General features: G+C 40.2%; 1 protein-coding gene across 1 annotated transcript; it reads right to left on the bottom strand.

The window, feature by feature from the left end:
• Positions 1–539: 539 nt before the first annotated feature.
• Positions 540–20,566, bottom strand: ST3GAL6 (ST3 beta-galactoside alpha-2,3-sialyltransferase 6). Its single transcript, XM_012652859.1, has 9 exons — positions 20,489–20,566; positions 20,255–20,324; positions 18,254–18,357; positions 17,269–17,332; positions 7,812–7,907; positions 4,674–4,860; positions 4,438–4,575; positions 2,156–2,308; positions 540–877 (listed from the first exon to the last, which is right to left on the bottom strand). The coding sequence occupies exons 2-9, from the start codon at positions 20,278–20,280 to the stop codon at positions 791–793; spliced, it is 855 nt and encodes a 284-aa protein (XP_012508313.1). The 5' UTR covers positions 20,281–20,324; positions 20,489–20,566; the 3' UTR covers positions 540–790.
• Between the last annotated feature and the right edge of the window lie 2,173 nt (positions 20,567–22,739).

Raw genomic sequence — 22,739 nt, 5'->3', positions numbered from 1 at the left:
TGTTGTCTTTGCCTTTCCTAATTTACTTCAAATAAAAAGCCTTCAAATTTTAATAAATAAACCAGGCAAAAAATATTCAAGAATTTTCTCCTTGAGCTTGCCTAGCTCAGCTGCTTGGTATAAAGTTATTCTTTTATATTTCTTTAAAGTAATGCAAAGCCACTAGACTTTGGTAATTCTTTAGTTATTTATTCATCCAGAATTTTATGTTTGGCCTATTTCCTTTAACAACAACAAAAGCACCATCTTCATTCTACCAAATTACTCATCATGATCATAGTTTAGCTAATTGCAGGGGGAACAAAGCTTAATTAAACCAAGATGAACTTAGATTTCCATAGTTACGTGGTTCCTGTTTGCCACATCAAGGCATAATCTCATGCCATTGCCCACCAGCTGGGTTTACAGTAGCCAAATACACTTCTCAAAATGTCATTTTATAGTCAAAATCTTGTGGTAAACTAAATCCCCTTATTAGGAAATCGTATCCCTTCAAAAGTCTAAGATGAATTAACTATAAAAAGATGTTTAAAAACACCTTAGAAAACTAGCTTATTTTAAAAACAATGCAATCAAAACTTACTTCCTTAACGACTAAACATTTCTTGGTTTTCATAAGTTAAATATATAGTATTCACAGAAATTAAGCTGGTGGTTATGAATCACCAGGCAGCAATAGACTTCACATACATAATTATTTGACAAGTGCATCCAACATATTTAAAAATAAACTAAAAATTGCAGTATAAAAATAAAACTAATACTGTAAGCATCATTTGAGTCTGGAGGGTCAATCTTGAGTCAAGTTGATTACGAAGTTTTTTTCTATAATGTCCTTCAAAAAGAGCTGCTCTGCAGTCACATTGTGGTATGCATTCTAAAGAAGAAGAAAAATAAAATTACCATCTGTCCCACTCGCAAAATATTAACAGCGGCAATCGAATATTCTGTATCTACAAAGTGATAAAAAACAGGAATGTCAAGTAACAAGTCACGTATTTTTAACTTTTGTTACCTTTCTGACTTCTTTTTCCTTGATCATTATTGTATAAGAACTTTCCCTAAAGCCCACTCTTTCCACTTAAACTCTCACATAAGAGGCTCCTTCAGATCATCCCCTGGTATACTGAGTCATAGTATAAATCTAGAGACCAAAATTTTAAGTCAGAATAGGTTCGCTCATTTTTTTTAATCTGCCTGGAGAATAAACTATGATGTATGGTTCAGTTTAAGATGTGTTTTTAAAAAATTATTCTGTTCTATAGCTATCCTAATTTTCCTCAGGAAGTTGTTTTAATATTCTGTTCTTTAGATGAGTCTTAAAATGCCATAAATGTTACAGGAAAGATTAGGGAAGAGGAGAAATGAACTTAATCTAAAGGATGTTCCAGGCACCTGATTCTTCCACTACTGAAGTGTTTGTCTTACACTTTGGGGGCAGGGAGCAGGGGTGGGCGACAGTATTTGGGGAAAACTTAAGGGGATTGATTTCATGAGATATAGCCATATACATCAAATAATTCCTATTTTAAGATTAAAAGCGTACAGATAACATTTTAATCCTATTACTCATGATGCACCATTACTCTAAGTCAGAAAAGCAGGAAACTCCTTCCTAGTCAATTAAAATAAAAATCCTCAAAATCAAATCTACCCCTATTGATCGCTCCCCATTCAATCTAATATAAAGGTATGTAACCTTTTTTGACCATGAAGATTCCTTTGTGGGGCTAAAATATTCTAGACCATGTGGTCTACTTAACTGGAAAAGAAATTATTATGACCACAGCAATGCTTTTAGGTGAATTTGTATTATCTCCAACAGTATGTTGTCTATACTTAAATAGTGCAAATAGGATGGAATATCTAAAATAAGGCTTGGTCCCTGTGTGGATCTGATGACATTTGGCAGTAATCACAAGGGTCTCCCAATGGTGTGAGGCCCACAAATTGGGAATTGCTGCTATAGTAAAATGATCTCAATTTGAGTTCTAGTTTCAGCCCTTGGTAGCTCTGTAACCCCCATCAAGCCCTCAACCTCTCAAAACCTGTTCTCTCAGTAAAATGAGAGGGTGAGAAGAGAAAATATGAGCTGTCCAACACTGAAGATCAAAGATTATACCCAAGTATATGTATATTACCTCAAGCATATTACCTTATTCATCAAAGACATGGTGGCATTCCCATAGTAGTGCAAAGGACTCTTGAGGTCAGAAAAGTTGTATTTAAAGCCAGCTAGGTGAACTTCATGACATATGTGAAAGGCCAGTGTGATGGCAATAATTCCTGTCGTTGGGTGTTTGGGTTTCTAGGAGGGGAATGAAAGTTTTTTTAAAAAAATCCAAAGTACTTGTTTCCAAAGCATATTTGGTTGGCCTAATTTTATAAAACAGGGATTTCTGAACATCTAATCAGGAAAGAAAGATTTAAACCTTCATGTTCTAAGGCTCACACCCTAAACAGTACACATATATACTCCGAAAAGTATAAACAGCCAACTCCTTCACTAGTGTACGATATTTTACCACATCTCTCGTCTCAACAATTTTGCTTCTACACTTATGTACTTTCTCCCTTCATCATCAATATTTTCCTCTATTAAATCATTCCCTTCAGCATACAAACATATCTTAAAAAAATGAATAAAACAAACTTGCTTGATCCTATGTCATCTTCCAATTATTGCTCCATTTCTCTGATCCCTGTTCTAGCAAAACTCCATTAAAGATTTGTCTCTGCTTGTTCATGTCCCATGTTCTCTTTAACTCCATTCAAACAGGATTTCCTCCTCTTTCTTGTCAGTATCACCAGTATGACCTCCATGTTTCCCAAACCAGGGTTTATTATTTGTGCTTAACTTCTGCACAGCATCGGACATGGCTGACCTTTCTCGAAATATACCAGGTCCTCACTTGGCTTCTGGGACACCATGTCCTAGGAGGACTTTAATCTAGTTACAACTATTTCTAATATCTCTAATTATAATCAGGGTTGTCCTGTGCTTTTGGAATTGAAGATATTACCTAAAAAAAAAAAAGAGCAAAGGATACATCTGATCATACCTCACTTAGGAAAACAGGAGCTGAAAAGTCACAAAACACATTCTGAAGCTGTCCTTTACCCTCAAAATTACTAAGGCGTCGAGTTTAAATTTCAAGTATGTATGCTTTGTGACTTAAGAATTCCTCTTCCAGGAATCTATCCTACAGAAATAACACAAGTGTGCACAAAACCCCTATAAGCACATGCACTGCTAAATTATTTATAGAGGAGAAAAAGCTGGATACATCTAAATGTAAATACGGGAGTAGTTAAACAGACGGGAAAAAGAAAACAGAACAATACCGATGGTATAATTGTAATTATGTTGAACAAAGAAAAAGGGTATGTGTATGTGTTCGTGAATGCACGGGAAATAGTCTAGAAGGACATAAAAGGTGGAAAAGATTGGGACATGACATGGGGTATAGAGGGAGGGGAAGGATGATTTCCTTTTTTATTTTTAAGGTGGAAAACCTTGGGAGATGCTACGGGTATAAAGGGGAGAGATGTATGATTTCCTTTTTTTTCTTTGTTTCTAATATTCCTTTATAAGTTATTTGATTTTAAACATGTAACACTTTAGAATTTCTTAGTCACAATTTTTATCATGCTAAAGAAAAGGTACACGATGTATATTTATTTCTTTGGATTTTCCCTGCTTTACAAAGAGGGAAGAACCTCATTTCAGCTGAGGAATTAAGTTAAAAGAGTTACTCAAGCTTCTAATGAAAAATACATCTCTGCCACTGTATGGAGTCTAGAGAGTATTGTCTTCTAGGGAATGTAGGCAAACAGGGCTACTAGAGCCAAAGTCAGTGAGATTTCATTTAATTAAATAATTTGCAGTTTCAAGAACGCTTTCAATACTGATGTAACTACCATTTCTTGAGAATATAGTGCCGATGTTTCCTCTGTCCAAAGAAATATTTCTGGACTACCTTATTGTCTTTCCTCACCTTTCCTCAGGCTTTCTTGTGGTATTTTTATCTAAATGCTTTGGACAGTTCCTTTTATCCTGAAAAGCCATGCACTTGTCCTGAAGCCAGTCCTATTTCTCTGAGTACAAGCCTACCCTTCCGCCCACCCAGTCGGACTCTTCTTGCTGCAAACATTGAAGATCAAGTTATGAGAGAGGAACCATTCAGACATGCACAAAGAAATCCCAGGAAGGCTCTGTAAAGGCAGGAAAACCCCTTCCTCTTAAGATTCTTTTCCTTGCAACCTGAAAAATGTAAAGGTAATACCCACAGATAACTAATTTTACTGACTCAGATGTGGCCCTCAGAAATCATCTCATGAGCTGTGGTTCTCGTACAGTTTCCAAGAGCTCCCATGACCTTCTGTCCTACCTCAGCCAGATCTTTAGTTTGAAACCTTGCAAAGATAAATACATACCTGATTTTTGGGAAACACTTTTGGAAAATGAAGCAGTTCATAAGCTGCTGTTCTAATAATGAAAGGATCTAATATTCTGATTTGATAAGGTTTATAGATCAGGCTTAAGGCTGGTTTCTTCCAAAAACCATTAGTGTTCTGAAATAAGGTAAGAACATAGAACGTTATGGTTGTCTTTGTTTTTAAAGAAAAAAAAAATAAAGTGATCTGAAGACAGGTCAGTTTTGCCAACTTACTATTTTGTCACCCATCAACAATTCTGACAGCCACCTTAAATCATGTGGCTTAAAAACAGTAAGAATTGCTGTCGTATTAGGATCATTGTGAATGGGATCTGAAAAAACAGATTCTGGATAAAAAAGTCGGAAGGTTGTCCTTCTTCCAACTTCCTCTTCATGTCCTAAAATAGGACCATTATTCATTCTGTGGGTAATAAAATACACAAGATTTCCATTACAATTCTCAGAGGTTTCAGAGTTGGACAAACATCAGCCATTTATCCTGTGCTCTAAAGTCACAAGACAATTGATCTATCTTTTACATCTAATGGCCAAAGAGATAATTCCCATTCAGGAAATAGCTACTTGATCAAAGGCAGAAACATTCATTTGTATTTGAAAATTAATTGTGGAGCCAATATAATTCAGTTTTACTGCTAGGAAAACTGAAGAAATGGGGACACAGAACCAGAAAATACCATACTTTAATAGAGACCTTAGAAGACGACCATACGAAATCCCTTGGATTTACAGATAAGGGCTCTGAGGTCCAAAGAGCTAGTTACTTGCCAAGGTCACACAGTCATGTAGCACATGGATGTGTGTCTAAGTGACTGACAGGCAAGAAGAATCACATTTAAGTTGGTTTGAAGACCCATCAAAATTGTGCTCTGAAATAAAGCAACGATATAAAATTGCTGTATTACACTTAAGCACAACCAAATGAATGTCTACTGCTAGAGTGAACTAAAGAACCACAAAGGATCTACTGTGGGGTTTGTGTACGCTCAAAGCCAAGGTTAGACATGCACAATTTATGCGCACATTATGAAGGCATGCAATAAAAAAGGAATGCTTTGTTTCCAAAACAGTGTCCCCTAGGAGGATAAATACTGTTTTACTCTTTGCCACTGACTCTCTGTAATATAAGACAGTCTTCATAACACTTGAAATGACTTTCAAAATGTTGTACCCATGGTGTTTTCCCACAAGGTCTTCCTGTGGTTCTAAATGATCAAATTTAGACAATTATGCACAGAGAGACTGTGGTTGCTTCAAAATTGTTTTGTAGGTAAATTATCACAGCTTTCTCAAAATGGATAAAAACAGAAAATAAGGTGAACCTCTCCATGTAGAACCCTAGGTAGCTTATAACCCAGCAAAATGCCCAAAACTGCCAGGTCATCCCAGTGTGTTGCCCCAGTGTGCTGGCTTTCCCATTCTTCAAAAGACTATTCATGGCCACTCCTAACACGCACGCACACTCTTACCCCAGATCATGACCTTACCACAACCTTCCCTGTGAAAATAGAGACAGAAATGTCCTCATTTTCCCACTCCTACATCTAAGGGACTTCTGGTTGCCGTAACCACAATCCTGGCCCTCCCTTCCATTACAAAAGATTAACCATACTGTGCTCTGGACCCTGCGACCCCCTGACCCCTACCCATCTCTTTTACCACACCAATCTCTTTTTCTACTCATTTCCATCAGTTTACCAATATGCTCTAGCACCTCCTATCTGTACAAAAGAAAGCAAAACAAAAAATTCTCCCTCAATTGCATAACCATTTGCAGCTACTATCTCATTTCTCAACTCCCCTTCAGAGCAAAACTGTCAAAGAAGGTGACTGTACTGGTTTCTCCACTTCCTCATCTGTCATCCTCTCTTCAACGCATTCCAGATGGGCTTCTTGCCACATCATGCCTCTAAACCTGTTTTATCAAGAGTATCAGTGAGCTTCAGGTTGCCAATGGGCACCTCTCAGTCCTTATCTTGCAGGACTTCTTGCCAGCATTGGGACACAGTTGATCCCTCCCTCTGTCCTGAAACACTCTGTATTCTTGGCTTCTGAGATCACTTTCTCTTGATATTCTTCCTATCTCATTAGTGGATCCACTTCATCTCTTTACACACTCCTTTTTCTTTGCTCAACCTTTAAGTACCAGGTGTTCCAAGGCTCAATCCTGGGCCCTCTTTTCTCTCTTAGGCTCTCTCTGGCAAGTCTCACCCCGTCTGTGGTTTAAATACAGCTTATGGGCCACTCACCATCAAGATTTTAACCTGTTTGTCCAACTGCCTACTCAACTTATCCAGCGCAAATCTAATAAGCACCTCAAATCTAACATGTTCATACAGAAATCTTGTTTTTCCTCTAAACCTGCTCCTACCCCAGTCTTCCCCAACTCAATAAATGACGTCAGTCTCCAGCCAATCTCTTATGCTGAAAAGAGAGAAGGAGGTATCTTTGGTTCCTTTATTCCCATTCCTCCTCACATCCAACACGACAAATCCTGATAGCTCTATATCTAAAACATGTCTTCAGTCTGTTCACTTATCTTTTTCTCTCCCATGACAATCCTGTTTCAAGCCACAATCATCTCCTACCTGATTACAGAAGCCTAACTGGCCGCCTCCTTTCCACTCTTGTCCCTCACATTCTATCCATACATTGTTCTCTTGCTTGAAAGCCTTCAAAAGCTTCCTATTGTACTTAAAATCCAAGCTTCTAATCCCAGCTTATGAAATCCTACACAGCCTGCTCTTTGCTCACCTTTTCAGCTTCCAGTTGCACCACTCTCCCCAGCCTGCTACCCTCCAGTCTCTCCATGTTTTTTTTTTGGTTTATTTGTTTGTTTTTATGCTGCTCAAACTCAGGATCACATCCTCCTAAGAACCTGCAGGAAACGTTCTCTCTTGGACGGCTCTTCCCCGATCTTCACGTGGCTGCTACTGTATGGTCGCCTAGGTCTGGCTTTGATGTCTCCTCAAAGTGGTCAACCATTCTAAAGGAGCCTCTCAATCAGTTTCTATCATATCTTTTTTTGTCTCTATGGCATTTAAAAAATACAATTAGTTTCCCTCCCTTCATTAGAATGTAAGCTTCACAGGGAGCAAGAACATTGTTCTTATCCACTGCTATCTCCCCTATGGCTACAACTGTGTCTGGCATATTAAGGAGACTTAATAAATATTTGCTAAATGAGTGAAATCTAGGCCTAACTTTAGCCAACAGCTGAGAGAGAAGGTTGTGTAATCAAGTACACAAACATAATGAAGCAACTCCCATTCCTTTCAAAACAGAGTTGTAGTAAAGTAGGAAACCGTATTCTTCTGAAACAATTCTAGATTAGCAAGTAAGAAACATATTTACCTTATTATTATATCATAGGAGTCGATTTTTTCTCCTAAAGTCTTATTCTTCAAAATTCCTCCATTACCAACCACCACGCACTTCTTACATGGCAGGCTGTGGGACAGATAGGAAAGTGAGACATTGAGCCATCTTTTACGAACTGGGTGATTTCGAGAACCCATTCACACTTTCAGGAACCCAATGCCAAATTTTACGTATTGCACAAATAGAAAAAGAACCAATTGTGACTTGTAGATCTAGAGATGTATTAAGAGATACAAGATTCAATAAATAACATTCTATAGGAAGAGTATATCATGACTGTCAGCAACTATTAACTCTTACCAGTCTCTACACATTCTCTCATTTGATTCTCATAACCATCCTTTGAAATAAGTAAGCCTGATATCTCCATTACACAAATGAGGAAAGGGGTTCAGAAAACTGTTATATAACATTTCAAAGTCATACTCCAAAGAGGTAGAACTAGCATTTGGATCCAGACCTTCAGGCTGCAAAACACCCCTCCACATAGGATTCTGCACCTGTGTTTTGTATTATATGGGTATATACTTTTTACCAGCACTACCCATTCCTCTGAAATTCTACCTCTGGCTTTCTGTTACCTAAGTGTGGAGATGGACAGTTTGGAATCTGGCAGGGAGAGCTTTCTGTACCCTGCTCATACTCGTTTCAATTTCCCAAACACGGACTGGTCCTTGGAGCTTAACCAATGCAAACTAAAAGTTCACTCTATGTTCCTGGCAAACAGCCTTAAGTAGAACACAGAGGGGGACTTCCTGTTGCCAGCTGGGGTCAGCCTAGAACCATGGATTGCACACCGCTGGCTCTCAGCAAATATGGCCCTAGCCCACCTGTCTCCCAGCTCTTACCACCACCTGGTCAGGCCTGGAGAAATGACAAAATGGACCAGGTCCTTCCCCTCTAGAGGACAAAACTACAGAATGGAAGGCTGTTAAGGCTGTCCTTCCAGGGTCCTCGTGACATGGAAAGTCTGAAGAAAAAACCGTTTCTCTAAGAACTGTGAAATCAGCAGACCCATTGAACTCAGTACCTTAAGGCTTTTAGGAAATTAATGAGTAGCAAACTGTACAAATGCTGTAGAAGGTTTAAACAGAGAGAACGCAGGAATGCAGGAACTATTTAAAAAATGCCACGCATTGGCGTTATCAGGTTAAGAAGAGACAATGTACACATTCCTATACCCATAAGTTTACATTTTCTTAGTACAATTTGTCTAGCTCATGTAATTACTTTATAAGTTTTAACACTTTAACATTTTAAAAACATTTTTTAACACGTTTTAACTGGGGGCTCTTGTCTCAAAATATTAAAGCGTCATGCGCCTAAATCAGTGTCTACATCATCAGATGAGAACAATAAGCAGTTTCACATGCGTGTGGGGTTTGTGGGCGAGGGGGTGGGACTGTCCAACAGATGCTCCTTGAGGATGTCCCCGAAACCTCACACTATGGACGTGTCACATGTCACAATGTGTTCTAGACATGTTTGTTTAAATCTATTTGTTTGTTCTAAACTCGAGAAAGTAATATTATCTCTAGATGCTTTTATAAGCAACTTTGACTTCAGTCCCAATTCCAGAAAGCCAATTTTATCAAACGCTCCTTGGTCTGGGTCCAAGTAGCATGGCTGAAATGGGAGCCCCAGTGAATATTCAGACCTTTCCTCCCAGGGTATTATTGCCATTATCCTCACCAGTTCCATCCCAGGAACGCTCTACAGCACTCACAGCTTGCTTGGCCTTTTCATAACCTCTGGGTCAGCTTAATTCAGATCAGAGAGTAAAGCTCCTGAAGCTGGCTCCATCTCCCCCTGGGAATGCAGGGCAAGACTGGGCACTGGAGGGCATGGCTAAGAGCAGATGGGATTGAAATAACAGCTGTTCCCGTCAGGTGACCTGCATGGGAGTGGAGGAGGAGTACGACAAACAGTGCCTTGTCTAACCCTCCCCCTCCTATATAGGAAGCAGGAGGCCACTCCCTCGTCGAGGGAAAGGGCTGCCTTGCCCTGAACCCAGGTGCCCCAGGGGCTCCAGCATCCATCCTGGCCTGGAGTCCCCAGTCTGCCACCAGGCTGCCTGCCTGAGTCCAGCTACAGCAAACATACAGGGGACAAGGGCCAGAAGCACAGGCCACCAGCATATATCCCCCACCCCAGCTTCTTACCCTTAACAAAAGACTCCTGATCTGCAAGCCAAACCTCTGAAGTTGACCCCAGAAAGAGTAACTCAGCTCAGTCCTAGACATGGCCAGTTCTGTGAGGTTCAACAATAACTGTCGTGTTGGATCTTAGTGTTCACAGACATTTGTCCCTATCAGACTGGATTACAGATAGTCATCAAGCCCTAGATCACGTGTAGTTGAAAGAGCATCATGTAAGAGCAGCTACCATCTGTCATACTCCAGAAGCCACATCACCAGTCCCTACTCAGCCTCAAGGTTTTGGGCCTCCCCCTACACACCCAACTGACCCTTCCGGCCAAGAGAAAAGGGGGAGTTGCAGGCAGATCTCTTTTGCAGGATCCTTAAGAATTAGCTACCAAGAGAGGCTCATTCCTTGTGCTCAGTCTCTCCTATTTATGGTCCCAGCAGGTTCAAAGACTTGGAAAAAAATGGAAAGAAATCATACATTGCCTCACTCAAGAGAAGTCCCATTCCAAAAACTCTTTACAGTCCAATGTCACCATATTTTTAGGAATTTCGCTTTCTAGTTTCTTCTCTGTCAGCTTTATAGGGGACAGACAGAGCGGGGAAGATCCTTTACTGCAGGAAAAGCTTGCCAATGCCTTTGAAAAGAAACCTTGTTAATGAAATTCCACTTTTCCTCCTGGTAAAGGAGATTGCAAAGATGCACACATTTTTCTGAGAGTCACATATAATGTCAGAAACTCTTTTGAGGGTGTCCCTAGGACTACGCTGGCAATAACATCTTACCTACAGCTTGCATTCACAGGTCCACCGGGGTCTGGGAAATACGGAATGATACACACAAGCCGTCTGAACCACACTCCTCACAACGCACTGCTTCTCTCTCTCCCCAGAGGCAGCCCACACCATGAAAGGACTGTTCATTCTCTCCCTGGCTTCGTCCTCTTGGCCTAGGCTCCCAGCTTTCCCTGCCTCCTTACATGTGAAATAATGACTTTCAGTGTCCTTTGGGTGACTATATAACTTCACCATCTTTAATTAACACAACTTTCATGCACAAATAGCTGCCATGAATTGTGAGTCCCTAAAGGAAAGAATAGTATCATTTAAATCTCTGCATTTTTCCCATCTCAAACACTTCCTCATTCATAGGCTGTGCATTTTAGACATCAGTTTGGTTGTTACATTAAATGTGTGAGGCTCATTTTCCTACTTTCTCTCTGGAGAAGCAGGTACCTGTTACTCCTCCCCCAACCTTGGAAACATGTAGGGAAATGCACATGCCCTAAACTGCTCATCCAGAAAACAAAATTAATTCCAGAATGCCTGAACCTGTTAATGGAAAATCTGGAAAGCTGCTAAAACAGTAGCGGTAAGAGATTATACTTCCCCCAGGCGAGAGGCAGGCTTCTCATAAAGCCGGGCAAAGCCAGATGAGTTATTACCATATACAGAGGGGAAATGTCAGCATAACCAAAACAGAGAAAATAAATTTGAGTTGCTCATTTCAAATGATCTGTGGTGTGTCTCCTTTTCTGAATGCTATTTGGTCATTCATTTGTTCCCTTCCACAGCATCATGTACATGAAAACATATCACTGCTTTCATCTACAAATGAGCTCATTTCCTCTGCCAATGTTTGGTCTAGAGATACCCAAGTGACCTATCTCTGGACAGTAAGATATCAGGCAAGTCTGTTAGACGCTTTTGGAAAAGATTTTGCCTCTGGCAAAAGAATGGTGTGAGCAGAATACTTTCTTTTCACCCACCTCTTCCTTTCTGCTTAGACATTGACGTGTGATGATAAAAAGTTAGAGCAGCTGCAACTCAGAGGAAAAGAGAACCACAGAAAAATGAGCCTGGAGCCCTGACGTCGCTGAGCCACACCCAGAACCACTCCAAATAGACGCGCAGGTTGCACACAGTCCAATGTCAGGGAGCACCGTTCAGGTAACTATGTGTACCACCTGGCTCTCCCTGTAGTTGTGCAATCCGCAGTCTACACAGCCATAAGCAGCCCACCCCACAAACTGGAACCACAAATCCTCAGACCTGAAATCACGTATCTATGCAATATGGGAGATAAGAAAGATTCACTTAGTTTATATCACTTAATCAGGAGACTACTACTTGCAGCGAGAAGATCCTAAAACATTGTACGAGGGACTGTGGGTAGAGAGACCTGACTACCAGTTCTGGCTCCCCGCATGGAACCCTGGTATCTTGCTCTAGTAACCTGACCTCTCTGATCTCAGTTTGCCCTTCTGTGAATTAAGGGAATCACTGAGTTCATGAATGTTGTTATACTCTGTTAGATATGACCATTTCCTCTGGCATATGTACCAACATTTCTGTACCTTTATCCAACATCTGACCACAGCAGATGCCAGAAAACAGGTAGTAATGGCTGCTCCTATGTCTTCACCACATATGATTCACTCTGTTCATGTAGAATCACAGCTTCCCCTCACCCTCCAGTTTTCCTCCTGGCTGAAAATGCTGCAATGGCTGGGTACGGTGGCTCACACCTAAAATCCCAGCACTTTGGGAAGCCAAGATAGGAGGATCACGTGAGGCCAGGAGTTTGAGACCAGCCTGGGCAACAGAGCAAGGCCCCGTCTCTACTAAAAATCTTTTTTAAAAAAATTAGCTGGACATGGTGGCATGTGCAGGAATTCAAGGCTGTAGTGAACTGTGATCACGCCACTGCACTCCAGCCTGGGCAACAGAGCAAGACCTTGCCTCAAAAAAATAAAAAATAAAATAAATAAAATAAAATAAAGCTGTGGTGTAAAGAAACCACGCAAAACAGCAGGATGTCAGATATCTGGAGTACAGATGCAGATGTTGATATTCCTTACAGAGTCAGGATGCTCTTTTTAATAAATATACCACTAATGTCTACTACTTTTTTTTTTTTTTTAAGTTTTCTAAGGACATGTTCCCACCCTGGCTGGTAGCCAATCTAACCCAGCTCTGCTGACGCTAACATAATGGATTCCGCTTGAGAGAGCAACCATGTAGCTTTTAAAAATCCCCATCCACTTGGCAGGCACCTGACTTGACACAGGCGCTTTTGTCAGTGAAGATATTCTATGCGCGTGTAGTTACTACATAACCACCTACGCTGCGGGACTAAGCACTCTTCACAGCACCTGGCGCGCTTTCAGAACGCAATGTTGGTGGTTGGGGTGGGGAACTTTTTTGTATACTTAAAGTGCAAGCTAAGGTTTTGTGATTCAGGGTTTCTGCTGCTTCTGGCTGTGGGACGATACACTCCCATTGAGGAGAAAGCAACAATCCTCAGGACCAGGGGCAGGCTGATGCTAAGGAGCTATGTGGACAGCCAGAACGGAAGAGGGCCTTGGAATATGGGCACATTCTAAGTATTTCTTTTCTGTGATGCAATCCTCTTAAAAAATCCTCAATCTTGAGTGAAGTGAAGTTTGTCCCCTAGTGTTGGCTGCGCTTTGGAGAACAAAGAGAGGAACCTGGGTCCATAGCAGCTGCATACAGAAAAGTTGCACTGAGCTTGGTTGTTACAGAGCAGAGTTACATAACTGACTTCCAAGCCCTAAAAGTGACCAGGCACAGAAAGAGAGGGGGACCAGGAAAGTGATGGAGAATACTGATAAAAACGGCTAGTTGTCTGTCAATAATAGTATTTCCTTTGCCCCTTAAAGTTGGACTCACTGTTTCAAAGGTGCGCACACAGTCCCCTGGAATACAGGCTGCATTTTCCACCCCACCTTCCCAGCTAGCTGTAGCCTTGTGACTGAGTCCTGCCCAATGGGATGTACTCAGTGGCTGCTAGTAAATGTCTAATAACCGGTCCTGGGGGAGAAGAGGGAGCGTGTGAACGAGGGAAGCCCTGATTTTATAGTGTCTGCCAATTCCCATGGTATAAATACTTTTGCCATGGCTAATGTCAAGCTTCCACCTTGACGGCACCGAATATGGAGCTGACTACGAAGCGATGCAGTTCTCCCGAGTTGGTACCAACTAGTTCCAGCACATCACTGGATGAATGAAGTGTTATATGTGAGTTCTGGGAGATGTCCTTAAAGGAGGGGGCATGTCCTAAAGGGTTGGGGCATGCCCTTTGCCCGTTCCTCCTCACTGCTGGCAGGAATGTAGATGTGATTGGTGGAGATCCAGCCGTCATACTGGACCATGAGGAGGGAGTCATGTTTTGAGGAATGGCAGAGACAAGACAGAGAAGAAGCGTGGGCACCTGAGGATCACTAAACCACCAGGCCAGCACTAAATGTCTACCTGTAGGCTTCACGCACATGAAAACTGTGAGGAAAAGGAACACTTCTGTCTTATAATCAGACATTTTGAGTTTTCCCCTTCACAGTGTAATCTATCCTGACTGAGGGTTTCATGCATGCTGTACAAGATATCTGAACAAAATTGGGACTTACACCTGGTAGAATCTTAAAGGATTCAGATTTGAAACAACAATAATGAAATGTCTGAACCCTTCTGGAAAGTTCAAAGAGGACAGACCGAGAATAAAAGGTAAGAAAAAGATCTGTGCTTAGCTGCTGCACTCCAAAATATGCCAAGCATCTTCCAAAAGAATAAGAAAAGAGCAAGGTCAGCAACTATTAATACATAAATATCAGTGAAGAACACAGAAACAGAGGGAAGGGAACTTGAAAGGGGCTGACCTCATCCCTCTCTACCTCAGCCCCTCCTCTCTGACCAACAGACCCAAGACAAAGAGCCAGCCAGCCTATGCCAACAGGGCTTCCTCCTGGGGCATGTGGAGCCAGCTCCAACTCCGCAGGCCAGGGGCTCAGGCAGGACTCTCCTACCAAGGACAGACATTTAACCTTCTTTCTTTTTTCTTTTCTTCTCTTCTCCTTTCATTTCTTTCTTTCCCCCTTTCCCCCTTCCTCCTTCCTTCCTTCCTTCCTTCCTTCCTTCCTTTCTTTCTTGACAGGGACTCACTCTATTACCCAGGTTGGAGTGCAATGGTGCCATCATAGCTCACTGCAACCTCAAACTCCTGGGCTCAAGTGATCCTCCTGCCTCAGCCACCTGAGTAGCTGGGACTACAGTTGTGCGCCACCATGCCCAACTAATTTTTCTATTTTTTGTAGAGATATAGTCTTGCTATGTTGCCCAGGCTAGTCTCAAACTCCTGGGCTCAAGAGATCCTCCCACTCACCTCCCCAAGTGCTGGGATTATAGGTGTGAGTCATCATGCCTGGCCTTTGGCTTGTTTTTTTCCTTGTGTTGTATAACAGGCACCAGACAAATGTAGAATTATTTGTTTAAAATATAGGTGAAATTTAATATTACATGTGAACCGCTCCATAAAATTAAGTGCTATACAAACAGAAGATAATAATATCATAAATATATTCTTATCTATCTTCGAAATACTCTTTCTGAAGTCTCCAGGGAACAGGTTTGCACAAGTCAAATAAGCAATTTAGCAATGTTGACAGGACATCTGTGATGCTACAAAACAGGCACCACTGTGCTCACTGTGGGGCTCCTACAGGGGTATCTGCCGCTCGGTCTGTATCTACAGAGTCTCTGACTACACGTTTCCTCCCCGTCGCACTCCGACTCTTGGCAACTTCGGACTAAAGAACTCTCGCGCCGTCAGCATGATTTTCAATCCCTCCTCACCAACCACACCCCACCTCTCTCCCAGTACAGATTAAGCTAAGAAATGGACATAGGCTGATGGTGGAGAGTAGGAGTGTGCTTGGTGACAAAGGGGCAAAGGGCAGAGGACAGCAAGACCAAGGCAGCAAGAAGAGGGGGAAATGGCCCTGTGGGAGGAGGGGTTATGAAAGCAACTACATAAAGCACAGGAATGGGGTGGGGAACCTGCAGCCTTAAGGCCACATGTTTCCTTCTATGTCCTTAGCTGTGGCCTTTTGACTGAATCCAAATTCTACAGAGCAAATCCTTTTATTAAAAAGGGTACAGCATAGAAAGATGAAGCTTTTCTTGCCTCCTTTGGTGCTTAAAAAAGAGCAATCTTGAATTCACCTTCTTATAAATATTTGCAGACACTTGCTGCAAATATTTAAGGAATACCCATTATCACTCTTTATTCAGACATCCAAGCACTGGAGTTAGAACTATCTAGCTTCACATTCCAGCTCTGGCATTTACCAGCTGTAACAAACTGTATATGTTTCCCCAACTTCAGTCTCTCCATTTACAAAATTAGAGTGCATTGACACAAAGCACATATGTGAAAAGTCTGTACAAAACAATATTGTACAAATGAGATCTCTATGAAATTTTAGGTTGGAAAAAAAATACAGTTGCTGTTGATATGCAATCAAAATTAAAATTGATTAGGTTGATGGCACAGTCTTAAATTATGCCAAACTGGAATGAACCAACACACATTACACAAATCTACACTTCAATAATCTAGGTCTCCAATAGAGAAAAATGAGATAAACCCAGACAAAATCTAACCCTGGTTCTATAGCTCCATTCTGTAAACTCTATTTCCACTTTCACACCTCTATTCACTACTCCCAACCTCTGGACCCCTCCAACAGCAAGAAAGGAAATTTTACCATTTTCCTTTTTTGATGGAGGCCTGACATCTGTAGACAACCCATATCATCACACTGGCTCCCTGGCCAAATTCTAAAATGTAGCTTAAAATTTTGTGAAGTAAGTCTACCTCTGTAAAATAAGCCTACCTGCCAAGAAGTCTACCTTTGGCAATTCAATTTCTCTGGGGTCAACTTGACAACAAAATTTTCTAAAAACAAAGTTACATTTATAGTCAAAATATCTATCTTAGAAAGTTGTTTTTTGCTTCCTTCAAATATAATTCTGATTTTAAAAAGGAAGACAGCTGCTTCCAAAATCTAATATTCAACCTCCTTAAAAGTGAAACAGAAGAGACCTTCATGAGTTGTTGGGAGGATGTCTGGGAAAGGATGGGAAACAGTCCACAATGGGAGGCTGTGAGCTGGTAACAGGGTGTGTGAATTAATTCTCAAGAAGGAACAACTTAAAAAAGGTGAATGTGAGTCAGAAATGTCCTGCCTTGGGACCAGCACTGATCATCATCAAGACTGCAAACTTTTGACTCAACCAGTTATGCAGCTTCTAAATTAATTTTGTAGTTTGTTTATTTCAAGCATCAAAGAAATAACTACTAGAAGTTTTAGTTACGTGCAAATGCTATGAACGTTTCCTGTAAATGCATATTACATCTCTTGGAATGTATATACTGAACGACCTTAGCTAAAGCTAAAAGTCAGATGGAAGCAAGGAAATAAACTCACTTGTCAAACTCATCAAAGAGATCACAACTCTGCAGTTTTGAAAGAGCATGTCGAAAATATTCCGCTAGAAAACAAATGGAATATTATGAATAAAAGGATAATCATGGCTTTGTATGGACATAGTAAGCCACCCTGCTCCCTTCCCGCCAAACCCACTTCCACCTGACATGCCACATTTGATTTATTCTATGAAAAATTAATGATACACATGCAATCAACCAGCACTGATCAGTAAGCACATTTAACATGATAAACGCTCTAAGGACACTTTCCAAAAATCCCAGAAAAAACATGATGCTTAATCTGAAAACCATCATTAGAAAGTAATCCAAAAATTAGCAATATCAGATGATTCTGAAACTGACATTAGAATAGAAAAATCAATAGTAAGTTTAAGCCAATTGCAGTCCTGTCACCTCTTGGGTTTTTAAGGTCTCTCAAAAATCTAGAACTTAAAGCTATATAAGGCCAATTAGTTATCAATGAGCAGAAGGGAAAGTGCTTCATCATTAGAAGACAGAATAATTCTCTCTAAATTTAACAAAAATAAAATATCTACTGATTAAGATAAATGATTGATTGAGGAACTAAAGCTTGAGGATGAAATAAAACTCACAGATAAAGAGGTAAAATGGGGAGATAGGAAGGAAGTTAACCCTCAGGGTTAGCTGGAGCTAATTCTAAATCAGAATAAAGTGAGGCATCAGAACTCACACGAATCATTCGGTGTCAGAACAAATGTAAAAAGCAGTTTCTCAACAACAAAAACAAATGCGCCTTTTTTATCCTCTGCTTCTACACTGCCTCAAAAGGATTGGAGATTTATATTTTAAAATTTAATTCCTTTCATCACATCCCAAAACCATATCCCTTAGGAATCATTAGGAAGCAGAAAGATTAAAAGGCCTAAAAATTATATAAACATGCTGTTCTCATCAAACACCACTCAAATTTAACAGGGCAGGGTAAAAATAATACTACTGACCTGATCTTCTTATCCCATAGGGCAAATCAAACTTATCGCTACCATACATGGAAGCAATCTTTTCAAAATCAGCTGCACACAGAAAAGGGTGAAACTGATGAGACCTGAAAGGAAAGGATAAAGGATGATTTTGCCAAATGCTTATTATATTTGTAGACTTTAAAAATCACAACTGAAAATAACTGTAGTATATAATTCATATTGTCATACTGACTGCATGAAAATGTATAATTATTTTTACATGTTTTAAAAAATAGTTTTAAGCAGCATTTGACTGTTACATGGAATGGGATATACAATGGACCTACACAACTAGACCAAAAACACTTTCCAGGTACTGAAACAAAAATTATGTTACAGCTCAGGGGATGAAAACAAAATCTAAAAACAAACCAACACCAAGTGATAAAATGATAGCCATATATGGGAAGAAACAAAGAAAGTAATAAAAGTATTGATGCTAAGCCTAAATTTAAAAGTACCATATGTATGAAGTTGTATCAGCTGTAATGAATAATTTGTCTGGGATCACTAATCCATAAATGAAAAAGCTGAAATCCACACCCGACCCTAATTCTAAGGAAGAGATGTCCTCTCTGTAACAGCTCCAGGTTTCAGAGCAGAGCTTCTCCAAATTGCCACTGGCTTTTCTGTATTTCTGAGAAAGTATCCTCAAGCCACTCTAGGGGACTGCCCTCAGAGAATACTGTTCACATGACAAATGCAAATCTACTTGTCACTTCAACTGTAGACTTATGTACCTGCTGAGCAATCTTGTGTAAATATTTTATTACCCCTTTTGAGTTTTCTCAGAAATGAAAAGATTTTTTTTTCACTAGGTTTAGAATGCTTTGATTCTAGAGTAGTATTTTAACCTGCAATCTGCAATCCATATGTGGCTCATAAAATCAATCTTGTGAGTCAAGATCATCAATATTTTTAAAAAGTGAATAGAACAGAACACTTGGAGTAATGAGAGTAAATATTCTTCCCTTTTTTTCTTATTTTAAAGATGTGTGTATAATAGGTCTCAAATGTGTTTCTTACTATGAGTCGTGGTCAAAAAAAGTTTAAAAATGCTCTTTCAGTTTTGCAGCGGTCCTAACTGGACACACACCCACGGACAGACTCCAGGCAGCACGGCACACTTGTAATCATATGTGAAAAGGTTTTATGTATTTGCAGTTTTCCAGAGAGTTGACTGATTCTAAAGGGATGTGTAGCCCTATCAGTTTAAGAGCCAGTAATGGGGCCGGGCGCGGTGGCTCACACCTGTAATCCTAGCTCTCTGGGAGGCCGAGGCGGGCGGATTGTTTGAGCTCAGAAGTTCAAAACCAGCCTGAGCAAAAGCGAGACCCCGTTTCTACTAAAAATAGAAAGAAATTCATCGGACAACTAAAAATATATAGAAAAAATTAGCCGGGCATGGTGGCGCATGCCTGTAGTCCCAGCTACTCTGGAGGCTGAGGCAGAAGGTTCGCTTGAGCCCAGGAGTGTGAGGTTGCTGTGAGCTAGGCTGACGCCACAGCACTCACTCTAGCCCGGGCAAAAGAGTGAGACTCTGTCTCAAAAAAAAAAAAAAAAAAAAATACTAAACAGCTGTGCCGATTTTACACCATTAAACATGCCTAGAACAATCATTTATATCTTGTAATCTAAAAGCATTTTGACCAGCAATCTGTCCAAAGTTGCAGTGACAGAGAAAAAGAACATTTGTGGATGGAAGAGTAAATTCTCTACAAATCCTGACAACCACAATGAACAATCACTACTTACATTCTATGTATAATAATCATTATTTGTATTCTATGTAGTTCATTAAAAGTTAATAAAAGTCAGGGGAAATTTCCAATCATAAAGTTTAACCTAGAAGCAAGGGAGAAGAAACCACAAAATAGTAAGGGTGAAAAATAACATGGGAACAACAAGTGGGAAAAATAAAGCCCTAAAGAACAGTTTACTTTTTTATGATCAAACACAAATAGACCTCTCTAGCCTCACCTGTGTGAAAAGAATACTGGTTTCATTGAGTTCTTCAATGGCTTTTCTTAAAATATATGCAGAGCTCTGACTAAAATCACAAAAAGAGACAGGATATTCAAGCTCTTCCTTAAATATGGGAGGGTCCACTTTACACTGCTAAGATTTGTATAAAAAAGGTAAACAAGTACAGAAAATGATTACAAACACATGGTGAACATCTTGTATGTCACTTTTTGGGGGGTATATTTTTACCTCAGCAAAGAGGCAAAAGCTGGCTTTGCTAAACAAGGCTGGATCTTATTTCTCCGTTTCATTTCCACAGGTGGTATCCTATGAGACAAAAATAGTGTCAGTCAGAAACCAGAACCGGGCAGCCTGCCCAAAGGGAAGCAAATGCCCTGGGAACCCATGAGTGCCACCACTGAGAGGCTTCTCAGGCAGCAATAAAAATCCTCCCCAAAGCCCCTGAGGTTTGACAGTATGTTCGCCAAGTCCTGCACACACCTGAGGATTTGTGGATGTAAGGCAAGGCAGAGTGGAAAAGGCTGAGGTGATTATTAACCCAGAAGTCATTCAAAGAGCAGTGATTCAAAGGACCTTCAGAGACGGGCTAGGATTACTATTAATACATGGCAGAAGCCACAACCAGGCTTGCTTTTTAGAAGCCCAGAAAGCCTGAGAAACCAAACTCATCACAGGTGCATACAGCCATCTAGGTCCTCCATGCCACACCTGGGGACACCTACCACAGAAACCAGCAGCAACTACCACAGAAACACCTGACCAGAGCAGGTTCCATAGACTCTTGACTCGTGATCCCAGGGACTCCACAAATGACACTATTTAGACTCATATCTAAATATCCTCTATTCTTGGCACAGGTTAGGCCCTTGTGTGTTTCCTGAATGGAGTACTTGTCTCCACAATTTAAAAGGGTATTGTGAAACATGACAGAGCACGACAAGGAAAATAAATGAAAGGGGTGGAGGGTGGCAGGATCCAGACTTAGCCAGGAAAGAGGAAACAAGGTAATGCTAAAGAACTTATCAATAATGATCATCAATTCTGTAAAGAACTAGTATGCAAAGAAAACTCATCAATTTTTTCTATAAATAGCAGAATTCAGACTGAAAGAAATAGCCTAGACCCTTCACAGACAGACACAATTTTCAATTTGGGGGCACAAAATCCCCATAGTCAGAACGGCTAGGTTTCTGAACTATGAGGCTAGTAAAGTCCTTATGCAGGGAAACCTATTTTGTGAATACCCTGGATGGCAAGGACCCCTCGCTTTATAGGTAAGGAAGATCCATAAATATGTAGACTTGCATGTCAGGCCATAAAAGCTAAATTATATTTGGAGAACAAAATGAGGTACAGGATATTTGAGTCTAAAGTCATTAAAATATAGAAAAAAATTATTTAGGATAGATATTGTGAAGACAAACTTTGAGTGGCTTTTTTAAAAATGACAATTAGCAGCCAAACAGGTTTTACGGAAGCAAGTTCATTGCATGAACACCCATCTGAGGTCATTTCCCGTGGCACCTGCTGTGACTGGAGTCATATGTTAGCTTAGGTCACTCCTCAAATCCTGATGACAAAACACTGTGCTGAATTTAGACTCTTTTCATGATCTGCCATTTTCCCTGTGACCCACAATAAGATTTGCAGGAAAGTAGCAATCTGGTAAGTTTTTGCTTTCTTTTCTGCTTTTGTATTCTGCTACTGCGGGACAGAGAATGTGGCAGAGATGGAGGGACAGATCCTCATTTAGTTTATAATCAGACTTCAAAGTTCTCTAGCCCAATACTTAGGTCAAAGGCTAAAATTTGAGGACCGAACCCAGCCACCTGGCATTGGATATTTTTCCAGTGACCATTTGCCTAACTTCCTTCCACGAAAAGTATTACAATTATTTTTCAATCAACCAGTAATGAAATTAAATGCAGAAGCATCTATTTTTTTTAACCTAGTACATACAAGCTAGAAATATGATCTAAGATCTACTATTGAAACACTGGCAAAAAAATACTGATTCTTTGTCTAAGACAGGAAGTTATCATGTGATTTATTTTATAACTATGTGCTACCACCCATTCAGTATTTAAAGGTCATCAAAACTTTTTTTACTAGCCAAAGGACTGGCAATGGGGAGAAGGGTAAAAAAACCTTATTATAGAGGCTTTACCTGCATCAAAACTATCTGTGCCTCTTCGAAGTTTTATATGTGACATTTTAAGCCAAAGCGATTTCAAAAGATATATATGTCATCATTCACCAAATATTTTTAAGCAAAGGAAACCATGTGTAGCATCTATATTTTATCAACAATCTCTTATTCAAGCATTTTAAGTTCTAAAAGCCGAGCACCCTGAGTCTGAGAATTACTCCATTAATTTAAGGAGATGAACTACTGTAAAATAAAGAATGTTATATCCCAAAGATGGTCAACACCACTGCTTCACTGCAGAGTCAATAAAAAGTAGGCTGTCACTTATCA

This window comes from Propithecus coquereli, unplaced genomic scaffold (assembly GCF_000956105.1).
Source record: "Propithecus coquereli isolate 6110/MARCELLA unplaced genomic scaffold, Pcoq_1.0 Scaffold40, whole genome shotgun sequence".
Taxonomy (NCBI): Eukaryota; Metazoa; Chordata; class Mammalia; order Primates; family Indriidae; genus Propithecus; species Propithecus coquereli.
The sequence above is the reverse complement of the archived record's forward strand: the minus strand, read 5'-3'. Positions and strand labels throughout refer to the sequence as shown.

Coding starts and splice junctions, on each gene's coding strand:
- ST3GAL6 (XM_012652859.1), bottom strand. CDS start 20,280: ATGAAACCAGTATTCTTTTCACACAG. Junction 18,358..20,254: donor CCAGTATTCTTTTCACACAG/GTGAGGCTAGAG, acceptor CTTTCCTTTCAG/GTCTCATCAGTTTCACCCTT. Junction 2,309..4,437: donor AAGTGTTTCCCAAAAATCAG/GTATGTATTTAT, acceptor TTCCCCTCCTAG/AAACCCAAACACCCAACGAC.